At 41.8% G+C, this 13,884-nt stretch overlaps 1 protein-coding gene across 5 annotated transcripts in view; it reads left to right on the top strand.

Moving 5' to 3' along the window:
- The first annotated feature begins 7,303 nt into the window (after positions 1–7,303).
- mtss1la (MTSS I-BAR domain containing 2a) overlaps positions 7,304–13,884 on the top strand; it is a 42,181-nt gene continuing 35,600 nt past the window's right edge. For 2 of the 5 annotated variants that reach the window (XM_024281325.2, XM_024281321.2), the window contains exons 1-3: positions 7,305–7,761; positions 10,306–10,367; positions 10,433–10,506. In XM_024281325.2, the coding sequence (XP_024137093.1) occupies positions 7,693–7,761; positions 10,306–10,367; positions 10,433–10,506 (205 nt within the window). In that variant the 5' untranslated portion in view covers positions 7,305–7,692. Of the gene's footprint in view, positions 7,762–8,444; positions 8,599–10,305; positions 10,368–10,432; positions 10,507–13,884 lie in introns of those variants that run through there. The other 3 variants (XM_024281324.2, XM_024281322.2, XM_024281323.2) reach the window with 3 other exon arrangements.

Below are 13,884 nucleotides of genomic sequence, written 5' to 3'. Positions count from 1 at the left end.
ATGGATGGATGGATTGACGGACGGAAGCATGGATGGATGGATGGATGGACGGATGGGAGGGAGGGAAGGAGGGAGGAAGGATGGATAAATGGATGGATAGATGGATGGAAAGAAAGATGGATGGACAGAAGGATCGAAGGAAGGGAGGGAGGGTTGGATGGATGGAAAGAATGATAGATGGACAGATGGATGGATGGATGGATGGACGGACGGACAGAAGGAGGGAATCCAAATCAATGATGTGAATCACCAACAGAGCCAGAGTTGTGGTTCTCATGAAGAAGTGTGGACCAGCAGAGAATGAGATCTGTAAGACAGTGAGATGTTCTGTAGGAGTGAAAAAGAGTTCAAGATGGAGGTGGAGCTACATCAAGGGTCAGCTTTAAGCTCCTTCTTGTTTCCATGGTGATGGAGAGACTGACGAGGTAAGTCAGGAATCTGTGTGGACGATCATGTTTGCAGATGACACTGTGATTTGTGGAGAGAACAGGGAGCAGGTGGAGGAACGTCTAGAGGGGTGGAGGTTTGATCTGGGAAGGAGAGGACAGAGAAGACAGAGCACCTGTGCGTGAAAGAGAAACTGAAGTGGAACGGTGAGGTTACAGAGAGGAGAGATAAGGACGGTGAAGGACTTTGAAGTATCTAGAGTTAAGAGTCCTGAACTTAAGTGTTTGAGCAGGTTGGAACCGATGGAGGAAGGTTTCAGGCGTGACCAAAGGAGGTCACATGGGAACAGAGAGAAGCAATCTGAGTGAAGAGCGAGAGTTATAAATGTTAGAAGACGGCGCTTGTAGTTTACCGAGATGAAGATTAGCCATCGTCTCTGTCGTCTGACTTTGAGTGAAGACCAAGAATACGAGCAGAGTTTGTGATAAAACATAGGGCACCATGATGAGCTGGGTATAGTAAAAAGTGGGAAAGACTACAGTCTGACTCCATGGATGACTCCGCCCCTTATAGAACCAAACTTCTTTTCTGATCGACAGGAAGCAACAGCTGGCCTTGATCCATGTGTTTTCTGGTCTCCTTGTCGTCATGTCAGAGACCTGCTTGGTCCAGGTATGGAGAGAAATAAGTATCACCCCAATTTCTGCATAGCTTTGGATTTGTGTGTGCGTACTTCTTGACAGACCCTCTCTGAGTTCTGGTCTGAGCCGCATCGGCCCGCTTTGATCTGCAGGAGTTTAGAAGGGTCCGGCACCGCCTGCTATCCTCGTAACTGGTCATCAGCGTTCGGACAGAGCCCCATGTCGGAGGTGCTGTCAGGAGTGGAGTGGCAGAGAGAAAGTGATCAGTTCTGGTAGATTTTTTGTATTTTAAAGGGATAAGTGTTCTAAAAACATTTATTTAGACTTCTTTACATTAATTATCTGGAATATCTGTTTAAGAAAGTGGGAAAATGTCAAGTTTCACCAGATAATATTCACAATTGAAGTTTAAAACTGCTGAGAAGAAAACTCTAATGACCCAGCATTCTGGCAGTATTTAAATACAAAAGTATTTGTGAGACACGAGATACTTCTCACCATAGATTTGTGCGTAAGAGGTGGTTTGTGCAGAGTTTTAAAGATTTGCATGTGGAATTGGTTTCAAGCTGTTGTAATTTGAATTTGTGCATGTGTAAATTGCATTTTGTATTTTTAAAATGTTTTTCCATTTTTGTAAAAAACATGCATTTTATGAGTTAGAAATCAAGAGTTCACATGCACAAATCCTAATTTACGCACAAATCTAGAATTATGTACGCACAAATCAGAGTGAGTCTATTTTCTCTCCATATCATGCAGAGAAAATAGACTCACTCTGATTTGTGCGTACATAATTCTTGATTTGTACATTTTATGCATAAAATTATCACATTTTCAGCAGATAATATTTCCAATCTTAGTTAAAAGTGGCTGAAAAGAAAACTTAGATGACCCAGGATTCTAGCAGTATTTAAACGCATCACTTACTGATGAATCAAAATGTGGTTGTGTGTGTGTGTGTGTGTGTAACAAGTGATTTGTGTGTAAGTTAGATTCAAGCTGTTGTAATTTTAAGTTGCGTAAATTGTGTTTAGTATTTTTTTGGATTTTTATATGTATTTTTTTGTTCCTATGCACAACATGTATTGCATGAATTACAAATCAATAATTTCCAATTTCACACAAATCCAAAATTACAATCCAATTTTATGTGCACAAATCAAGAATTACACACGATTAAATCGGAGTGAGTCTATTTTCCCTCCATACACCTTTGCCTGATCGTAACTCCGCCCCTGATCTCCTAGGAAGCCCCTGATCGTTTCTCTGCCTGAACTTTCTCTTCTTGTTTTGAAGCTCTGGTTTAAAAGTCAGCAGTTTGAGGTTTCCCACACAGAAAAACATTTTTGAGTTCATTTAGTTTGGATGGACTCCTGCAGTTACAATGGAAAAACAAGACCCCCCCCCCCCTCCACAGGACATTCTTTGACAGGAATTCATTAACAATGTCTTCATGAATCATAAAATACTCGTTTTGTTTTATTCCGCAGAAGCTTTTGATGGAGCAAACTGATCCGATGAGTCCCTGCAGGTAAACTCTCCCCATCAGGTTCAAACTAAGAACTGGAACTTTCCTACATAACCTTCAGACTAAAGTCAGCTTCACCAGAAATGTTCTTTCACCAGCAGCTTCCCTGGTTTCATTCTCCCTTTAAGCGATAAAGCAGGAAAAAAAAGCATGGTGTTGATCCCAAAGCTCTGCTGGGATGTGAGAGGTCACAGTATATCACATGGGCCTTGAACCCAGAGCTTCTGAGACGAGGTCAGGGCTGGAGGGAATGTGACGCAGGGTCCAAAAAAAGCACGACGAGACAAAATAAAGCAGAAAAACAAGCAGCTGCTGGCTCGGAAATTCACGACTCCGAAGGGAGGGAAGATTTCCTGATCGCTGCTGCTTTAGACAGTAAATGCCAGAGTTTCTCCTCTGCTTTCTTTCAAATCAAGCTTCCTTTAGCATGACACAAAACGAAAGGCGGTAAAGAGCGGCGGTGGATAAGAATGTGGCCAGAAGCCTTCAAGGCTCTTATATAAGCTGAAAATCGGAGTCTGCTCAGCTTGATGTGTTTAAGGCAGATGATTGCTTTCAGTTGTTCGGCCTTACTGGGGGTGGGGGGCAGAAAAACTCACATTTTCCTCACTAAAACCGTCTTTGCTGAGTTTAGGAAACTCTCGCAGAACTGTCGGCGTGTTCCAGGGAGGACTGTATGGAGAGAAAGTAGACTCACCCGATCTGTGCATTCCTGATTCTTGATTTGTGAGTAACTTTGGAATTGTGCGTGCGAAATTCTTGATTTGTGCAAATACGTTTTGATTTTTGCGTAAGTATTCTAGATTTCTCCGCATAAATTTGGATTTATGCATGTGGAATTCTTGATTTGTGCAAATAAGTTTTGATTTGTACGCCTAAATTTAGGTTTTTGCATGCACAATCCTTAATTTGTATCCATAAATTTTTATTTTTGCGTTAATTCTTGATTTGTGCAAATATGTTTTGATTTTTGAGTAAGTATTCTAAATTTGTGCGCCTAAATTTGGATTTTTGCATGCATAATCCTTAATTTGTATCCATAAATTTTGATTATTGCGTTAATTCTTGATTTGTGAAAATAAGTTTAAATTTTTTTGTAAGTATTCTAGATTTGTGCGCATAAATTTGGATTTGTACATGTGGAATTCTTGATTTGTGCGAAAAAGTTTTGATTTGTGCATGCATAATTCTTGATTTGTTGTAAATTTGGATTTGTGCATGCGCAATTCTGGATTTGTGCAAATAAGTTTTAATTTGTGTGTGTGTAATTCTTGATATGTTCGCATAAATTTTGATTTTTGTATGCGTAATCCTTAATTTTTGTGTGCATAATTCTTTATTTGTGCGAATAAGTTTTGATTTGTGCGTGCGTAATTCTTGGTTTGTGCGCATAAATGTGGATTTTTGCATTAATTCCTGATTTGTGCAAATAAGTTTGATTTTTGCGTGCATAATTCTTTATTTGTGCAAATAAGTTTGATTTTTGCGTGCATAATTCTTTATTTGTGCAAATAAGTTTGATTTTTGCGTAAGTATTCTAGATTTGTGCACATAAACTTGGATTTGTGCATGCATAATTCTTTATTTGTGCGAATAAGTCTTGATTTGTGCATGCGGAAATCTTGATTTGTTTGTAACTTTGGATTTGTCTGTGCGTAATTATTGATTTGTGTGCATAAATTTAGATTTGTGCGTGACTTTTGTTTTTTTCTTTTATTATAAAATAAAAAAAAAATACAATTTACACTAGCACCATCTAAATGACAACAGCTTGAAGCTAACTGTAGCACAAATCGCTTGTTACTGAGGTGAGACTCTTTTCATTCGCCCGTGAGTGATGCGTTTAAACGCTGCTAGAATGCTGGGTCTTCAGAGTTTTCTTTTCAGCTACTTTGAACTTAAATAGTGAATATTATTCAGTGAAATCTTGATAATTACATTAACAAAATGTATCGTACGAGATGCAAATCAAGAATGACACATGAACAAATCAGGGTGAGTCTATTTTCTCTCCATAGCGCTGCTGGAGTGCAGGAATAACAGCGTCCGTGCTGCACGAGGACACGCTCCGTCTTCTGGCTGTACGCTCCACCAGTGAGCTCTGTGGTGAGCACAGACCTGGGCTGCAGTTCAAGTCCCACCACCTCATGTCTGTGCACGAGATTAGATACCCAAGCAGACATAGTTTCTGAGTCTGATCACCACAAGCTCAGAAAAAGAATCTTTCTCTGTAACAGAGTTATTTGTGTCTGTTCCTGGTTAGTCCATGCAAAGCAGAAACCACATGTTCTGACTGCACATGAAATGTTCTGGGATTCATTATGAAATGCTAAAGAACAGTTTGTAAAAGTGCTCCCTGATAAATGCCGTCTCAGCCAGACTGTTGGAGGATGCTGGCTGCAGCGTTCTGAGGCTGTTCTGCTGTGGAAGAGTGCACGTCTACATGCGCTGACAGAGAGAAGGCCGGAGGAGTTAAAGATTGACAGGATGTTTGTCAGGAATGCTCCAGCGTGACCCCACGATCAAAACACAACACTGATAATGCCGAGAATGACCCTTCACCCCCTCCCTGAGTGAAGACGTTCACTGTTTCAAATGAAATCATGTCAAACATCTTCTGGCTGCTCGGATCGGATCGGATCAGCATGGATGGATGGATGGAGGGATGGATGGGTGGATTATGTTCCTTCTCACCAGGAGAAATTCAGTTAATTACAGAGATGTAACAATTAATTGATTAATTTCTATTCCTACAATCCTCTTGATTTTTCTGAGGCAGAATTGAATCAAATTAAGTTTATTTTATTATCATATTTGTTTTTTAAATATTTTTAAATGATGTATTTTATGACTGTGAGGAAAGTCTGCTGATTGAATGACTGGGAGGGGGAGCTGGATACCACAGGTATGCTGTGTTTTACTGATATTTTAAAGAATTGTGTATTTTAACAGATTTTTTAGTCCACGTTTGGAGTGTGCAGCAGACCGGCTGATTTTACACTTTCGGTTATTTTTGTTGGGTCACTTCCGGGTCATTCTAATTTCTGTCACCCATGACATCTGATTGGTCTATTTTTTTTTTTTTTTATAGTATTTTATCATGAAGTTTGTGTGTTTTTACCTGTTACAGCGCCTTCAACCGCCTTCCTGTGTCGGGAGTTTATATTCGGATTTGTAACAGCTGAGCAGCAGATGTACGAGACCAAAATAATATGACAAATGAATATGAATGCAACATTAATACATTCATAATACATAATTCCACTTGCAACATAAAACATGTCCAGTAGACCTGAAAGGAAGTGCCACCATTGTTTAAAAAAAATAAAGTTCTTAAAGCTGTGAAACATCAAAACAACGATCTCTTTATTAAAGAAGATGCTGTGAGTTCATGATCTGAAATCCAACTATAAAAATGTACCAGCAAAGAGATGATTAAGTACTCCTAAAAAATATTCATTTGTATTCAAACAAAGTGTAATGTTGTCCTAAAAGAAGCAGCAACTCTAAATGCACAAAATTTAAATGAGTAGGTGTGTATGGAAAGAAAATAGTATCACAGGAAAGAAAATAGTATCACAGTGATTTGTGCACAAGTTCAGATTTGTTTGTGTGTAATTCTTGATTTGTATGAGTATATTTGGGTTTGTGTTCCGCAAATCTTGATTTGTTTTGCTTGTGTAATTCTTGATTTGTTCACAGAAAATTTTGATTTGTGCATATGTAATTCTTGATTTGTGCGTAACTTTGGGTTTGGGTGTGCATAAGTCTTGATTTGAGTGAATAAATTTGCATTTGTGCGTGTGTAATTCTTGATTTGTACACATATATTTAGATTTGTGTGAGTGCAATTGTCGATTTGTGCATAACTTTGAATTGTGAGTGTGTAATTGTTGATTTGTGCGTATGTGAGTCTTAATTTGTGCCCACAAATTTATATTTGTGCTTCCATAATTCTTGATGTGTGCGCATAAATTTGGTTTTGTGTGTGTTTTTTTATTTGTTGCTCATACAAGATATTTTATGCATAAGTACAAAAATGATGTCATTCACAATAATACAAATACACACGCACAACCCAAAGCAGCATCAACTTGAAACTAACACAAGTCTTTAAAAATTACACACAAATCGCTTGTTGCGCACACACAAAACCCCACATTTACACACGAATCTGAGGTGAGACTGTTTTCATTTATGGTAAGTGATGCGTTTAAATGCTGCTAGAATGCTGGGTCATCAGAGTTTCTTTCACTTTGAACTTAGATTGTGGATAATATCTAGTTAAACTTGATAATTTTATGCACACAATGTATTGTGAGTTACAAATCCAGAATTACACTCGCACAAATCGGATTGAGACTGTTTTCTTTCCATAAATGTGATGAATAAACTGTGATGGTTTGAGTCTGAAGCCTCGGAATCTGCAGCTTCATCATCACCAGGATGATGTTTGGAGATGACACCACATATCTAGAAGCTGCTCTCGTTCTGAATTAAAAACAGTAAAGTCTAATTATTTTATGATGACAGCTGGAACAACATGTTGCTGCTTTGAATTCTCTGATGACGCGTAAAGAGTTGATTAAAAACAGGAACAAACTGTGACGCAAAAATCTCCACCAAACTCCTGATCTCAAACCACAGAAGTCCAGCTGGGATGAAGAGAAAAGAAAAATGGTTTCACTTTTGTCTGCGGACAGGGGGGGTGTTCCTCTTTGTCCCCTCCCCTTGACCCGCCCCCTTTTCCATTCCCATGGATCGCCTTACGGGATCCTCCAGACATCTGCTGCGCGCGCCGCGGCCACGCATCCGTCCCGTCTCCCGGTGCGCTCCCCCCCGCCACCGTCTACCCGCTTCGCGTTAACCATCATGAGGAGCCGCAGCTGCTTCCGACTGTAGTCCAACCGGAGAGGCGGGGGCCACAGCGGACGGAGAGCGCGCGGGCGGCACGCTTCTTTTTGTCTGCGCGCGGACGGAGCGGCGCAGCGCGGCACGGCGCAGCATCCCCCGCGCGCTCCACCGGAGGACACCGAAGGGCGGATGCGAACAAAGCCCGACCGGAACCGGCGGACGCTCCTCGCTCTGTAGAAGCCGCGCGCCACGCCGCGCGTGACGCGCCACCGCGTGGAAACCATGGAGTCCGTGGAGAAGGAGTGCGGCGCTTTGGGGGGATTATTCCAGGCCATCGTCAACGACATGAAGGTAACTGTGAAGTGCGCTTCCCACGTGACCTTTGTTGTGTTTTTACTGCCTTTGTCTCCGTCAGCGGCGCGTCCTCCCCCCACACGGAGCCCCCCCCAACATGCTTCCCTTTGTCTTATTTGCATAATGTGCAGCAGGTCCGCGCGCGTGGAAACGGGTTGCCACAACATTCGGGCCCCCGTGCCTGCCTGTTTACCACACAAGAACTTATGGAGGCGCCAGCAGGACGGGACGGGGCGCAGAAGTCACGATTGAACATTTCTGAAATGACGAGCAGCAGAGGGTCGGAAAGTTGTTCCTCATGAAATCAAACTCTGTCAGGTTTTAGTTCGCAGCTTAAGAGTCACTGTGGATGCAGGGATGACCTCTGACCTTTCAGGGTTCTATAAAAATGTGGGAGATTCTGTCATCATATGGATGTGTGTGTGTTGGGGGCGGGGCTATAAGGGAAGAGGCGTCCCGGTGGTCTGTTGTTGTTGGTGACAGCAGATGGAAGGTGCGAGCGGATCCATCAGGCCTGTCAGCAGCTCCTCACTCTCTCTGTGACATCACAGCAGCTGAATCAGCTGTGATTTCTCTCTTGAGGGGTTCGGATGAACAGATAAACCTCGACCTGACGCAGCGGCGGGACTTCAGGACTCCATCCATCCTTCCAGTGTTCTCAGCTCAGAGATGCATCAGGAGAGCTTCTCTTCATGATGGATTCAGGCTGCACCTGTTGGTTATATAACTGCAGCGTGAAAGCTCTGATGGAGTAGGTGGTGTTGCATCCGTGATTCATCTGGATCAGAAATGAGGAATCAGATCGGACAGAACAGCTTCTCCTCAAACCAAACGGTGATGACTCACAAGAAAACTCTTCATCTTTACTGTCGGATTCAGCACGCTGGAATCTGCTGCTTCTTCCCCTCAGCTGTCGTGTTGTTTGGTTAACCTTGAGAGTCACAGACTGCAGAAATATGGAGGGGCTTTGGTGCCACCATATTGCAAGAAAACGTCAGTTTTGAGATCAAAATGTTAATGTCTGCAAACTTTCTTTTTGTTTAAAAAAATAGTTTTGCAACTGCAAACTTTTTTTTGCTTTTAAAATATATATTTTTGGCATTTTCAAACATTTTTTTTTGTTTACAAAAATATTTTTCTATATTAAAACCTTTTTTTTGTTTTCAAAACATATTTTTGCAACTGCAAACTTTTTATTGCTTTCAAAAATATTTTTGTGTTTTCAAACTTATTTTTGTTTTCCAAAAATATTTTTGCGTTTGAAAACTTTTTTGCATTTTCAAACATTTTTTGTCATCCAAAAATATTTTTGTGCTTCCAAACTTTTTTTTTGTTTACCATATTTTTTCATCCGCAAACTTTTTTTTTTGCTTTCAAAAATATTTTTGCGTTTGAAAACGTTTTTGTTTTTGTTTTCAAAAATACATTTTTGCATTTTGAAACTTTTTTTGTTTTCAACAAATATTTTTGCACCAATGTTTTCTGATGAGTTGTTCCTCATCTTACCATTATTTGCTGAAAACAAAAAAGTTTGCAAACGCAGAAAGAAATTTTTGAAAGCAAAAATGTTTTTGTAAAAGCAAACATATTTGTTGAAAACAAAAAATGCTCATGTAAAAAATATTTTTGAAAGCAAAAAAATTGAAAATGAAAAAATATTTTTTTAAAGCAAAAAAGAAGTTTGCAAATGCAAAAAATATTTAATGAAAAAAATTGCAAAAAATATTTGTTTGAAACCTAAATACGATTTTTGAAAGCAAATATTAAATATTTTAATTTGCAAATGATGATTTTTTTCTAACATTTTATATTTTTTTTGCATATTAGAACATTTTGATGTCAAAACTGTGACTTCTTCTTGCAACATGGCGGCACTAAACTCACTCCATACATGAACACCTGTTGAAGGTGAACGCCGGCTTTGCCTCCAGTGGAGTATTTGATCCAGAAGAAGCCGAGTTGGCCTCTGTCGTTGCTGTGATGGGGGGTAATAGGGAGCAGGACTGTTTCCAGACTGACTATAAATAGTCGGGGGGTGGGGGGGGTTCTGGCTGGGCTCCACAGCAGAGGTGCACGGGGGGGTTATGCCTCTCCTCTCCTTCCTCCAGGGCTCAAGCTCTGGCTTTAATGAGATCGAGCCCCGAGTGCGTTTTATGTTTGGCTTGTGCGCTCGTAGCCCCCGGCGGCGTGCGATGATCCGGCGGTAAATCAGCTCCAGGTTTTCTTCAAAGGTGACTCCACGCTTAAAGAACAACGTGGCGGTTTGTAGGATCCAGTCGGGCGTCTTTGACAGCAGACGGTCGTGGCGCTGATTGATAAAGGTATAAAACACAGGAAGACGTCAGGCTGACCTTTCGGAGGAGGAGCTTGTAAACCAATCTGTGTCTAACCGCCAGCTAAAGCGCTCTTTGATGAACTGCAGACTCATCACTTTTACTGTTTCATCTGACTTGAAGTACAAGTTGAGTGAACTCTGAAGCTGCACCAGAACGTGGTGTGACAGGACGACTTCTTGGTTTTCACGTTCTGTCCTCCTTCCAGAGCTCGTACCCGGTGTGGGAGGACTTCAGCGCCAAGGCCACCAAGCTCCACGCTCAGCTCAGGTGAGGCGATGCGCGCACACAAACAGCTTCCTGCGCAGGTTCTCAACAAACATCTGTGCTTTCAGGACCACCATCCTGGCGGCGGTCGCCTTCCTCGATGCCTTTCAGAAGGTGGCGGACATGGCCACCAACTCCAGAGGTAACCAGCTCTCTTCTGTTCTTTAAAGCCCCCTCTGAGGAAAATCCCGTTCTTTGAGTTTGTAACATGTATGTGGTATTCGGTCCATGAAGATCTTCTCTTCCTCGTCCGGATCAGAACCATGCAGCTGGACATTACCCATACTGATGGACATTGTTATGTAGCAGCGGTGAAGATCTATGGTAGTGAGACTCAGAGCTATCATAATCAGACGGGGGGGTGTGCTTAGCTCAGCTCCAAAAGCCACGCCCCCTCAGAGGAGATTTTGGAAACAGAGGCTTCAGATCAACATGAAATGTTCATAATTCAAGCACTACTCTGAACATTTTTTTTATAAAAAAATTGTCATTGGAGGACTTTAAAGACTCCCTCCAATGAAAATTGTGTTTTTAACATGTTGTTGGAGGATTGTTCTCATGATGGATATAAAAGAATTTATGATTTAAGATCACGTATCAGATCAGTAGAAGACAAAAAGCTCTGAGTTGATTTGGTCGGTCCACAGTCTCCCTGCAGACAAATAGATCCATGAGCGTCTTTGTTTTCTTCGTCTGAACTGGAATCTGGATCAGAACCGGACGACTGGATGGTTCTGATGCTGTTGTGAGAGTCTGTAAGCTAGCGGGAGAGAGTGTAAACGAAGGGATGATGGGATATCAGTGTAAGCTTACTTCCTTACTACAACTCAGAGGTGAATTTCTTATGAATTCCTGCCGCTCTGCAGAAACTATGTCCTAGAACCGACACAAAAATGGAATCATACAATTAAAAGACCACAGGGGACGATTTGGAAATAGATCAAAAGATTCCAACTAATTTGAATTAAAAAACTCAGAAATGGATTTTTCATTTTAATTTCCTTTAAAGCCAGGTCCGACCCTCTAGTTCATTTTATTTTATTTAAGTTGATTTATTCTGGAATAATATTCCTGCCTTTTTATTATTCATATTTATGTTAAAAAGTTACAGTTTTAAAGTTTTAAAAATTGGCATTCTGTTAGCTTTTTGGACTCTTTTGGCATTTACTAAGATTTTTTAGGCTATTTTGGAGTTTAGCTACTATTTCAGCTGCATACTAGCTGTTTTGGCTAACATAGGTTTTTTTTTTTTTTTAGATTTAAAGCTTATTTGGCTTTTAGCTAATATTTTTTAGCTATCAGCATTAGCATCTTCAGCAGCCAAATTCAGCTTCCAGCATTCACACTAGCATTATAGGTAATACTATATATCCAGTTCATAATTATGGTAAAAAGTTACAGTTTTAAGTCTTAAAAGTGTAGTTTTAGAGTGTTCAATAAGTGTTTATCCTGTTCCTAAGGTGTGTTTTTTATTTTGGCCCCTTGTGCGATCGAGTTTGACACTCATGATTTAAGTAATCAGATAAATGCCTTAAGAACACGATGAAAACACAATTCTTGTGGGAGTGGAGCTTTAACTTCAGGAGTTGATGCTTTTTTTTTCTGCGTTCTTGACCTTTAGCGGGTTTTCGTTTGCGCCCTGAAGCAGCTTTTGCTCCTCCTGACATAAGTGGATCTGTGTCTGTACTTGAGGAAACTGCTGTTGGTCGGGGTTTGTTCTCCACCTGCTGAGGTGGAGCCGAATATTCCTTAAGTCCTTCCTGCCGCTTGTCTCCACTTCGCTAAGATGACTAAATTAGGAGGAGCTATTAGGGAGGGGGGGGGCGTCCTCAAAGAAATGAAAATCTGAGCTCATTGTTTTCCAATCCTAATGAGGTCAGCTGATCTTCTTTGTCAGCCTGTAAGCAGAAGCAGCAGAGGCGCCGCTGATTAACACAGATTTCTCTGGAGCTGATGGCGGCGAGCAGAATGTAGGTCAAAAATACGGACCGGCGTGCGAAGCCTCAAAGCGAAGCAGGCATCCGTGCGGTCAGAGCGTGACAGCTGGTAGCTGGCCGCCTGACCCCGCGGGTCACATACCAGTGTGCTTTTTAGACGGTTTGCAGCAGCGGTCCCTCTGCCGCCGTCTTTCTGAAGCTGCACTCACATTTCCACGGTTTATGGCAGCGATGCAGCACTAAACGATTCCCGTTAAGACGGCTCTGCAGGTCGGCGGGGTCACAGCTGCCGGGCAGCTTCGACGAAACGACCGCCGCAGAACATCAAACTGAAGGTGCCGTAAAAGAAGAGAGTGATAGACGGCCCAGAGGATAAGAGGGAGATGGTGCGGCTGACTTACAGTAATAGACTCCTGGGTGTGTGTGTGTGTGTGTGTGTGTGTGTTTGTGTGTGTGTGTTTGTGTGTTTCCTCTGAGCGACAATAACCTCAGGATTAATGTCCTCCATCCGGGCCTGCAGACTGAAACCACAATGAGAGACTTGGAGAGCAATTAACGGAGAAGTAATGAAGCTGTACTCAAACAATAACAGATGCTTTCTGTCTTAACCCTTTAAAACCTGACGCCTGGTTCACACCGGACGCAGAACGGAGGCCGCTTCCATACGGCGCTCTTGTTAACCTATAGTGTGGTTCACACCAGGCGTCTGGTCTTTTTGTGCGCGAGCGATCCGCATCAATTCTGGCAGGAAGTTACATCAAGACACCTGAAAATTTTTTGTTTATTTTTAAAATTTAACCAATTTTTCACGATAAAACACTCCGATTGACAAATGAGATGTTTTTGTGTCTGAACAGACTGAAGAGATTAAAGTAAACATACACAATCACAACACACACACTTCTCTCTGTGTCTCAACAACAGATACATTAAAGAAGTGTAGATCTACTAACGACATGCTTCTGCTTAGCAGAAACATAGGGTCATATTTTTAGGTTATTAATGAACTCGTGACGGCAAAAATGAACAAAAAGCTCGAGCAGAAACCTGTTGACCGTTGTGGAAAAATGCGCGTCTGATGTAGATTGCAGGAAAGAGCAGATGCTGCGTGCACGCTGCTGTGTGAACCTAATGTGAGGAGTCACCATTGACTCTTAAACACAAAATCTTTAACATACTGAAACGTTTCAACCGTTAACACGATAATGAGAGTAGATTCTGAAGGAGAACAGCAGCTCACGTAGCAGTTTACTCCTACCGTACCAGACAACTCCTGCCTTACCAGACAACTCCTACCGTACCAGACTACTCCTACCGTACCAGACTACTCCTACCGTACCGGACTACTCCTACCGTACCAGACAACTCCTACCGTACCAGACTACTCCTACCGTACCAGACTACTCCTACCTTACCAGACTACTCCTACCGTACCAGACTATTCCTGCCATACCATACTGTTACTACTGTACCAGACTACTCCTGCCGTACCGGACTATTCCTACCAAACCGGACCGCTCAGTGGAAACGAGGCTTTTGTGGGACTGTCTTGGGCTTGTTACTAACGAATGAGCAGCCGGCCC

The sequence above is a fragment of the Oryzias melastigma genome, linkage group LG6 (assembly GCF_002922805.2).
Source record: "Oryzias melastigma strain HK-1 linkage group LG6, ASM292280v2, whole genome shotgun sequence".
NCBI lineage: Eukaryota > Metazoa > Chordata > Actinopteri > Beloniformes > Adrianichthyidae > Oryzias > Oryzias melastigma.
The sequence above is the reverse complement of the archived record's forward strand: the minus strand, read 5'-3'. Positions and strand labels throughout refer to the sequence as shown.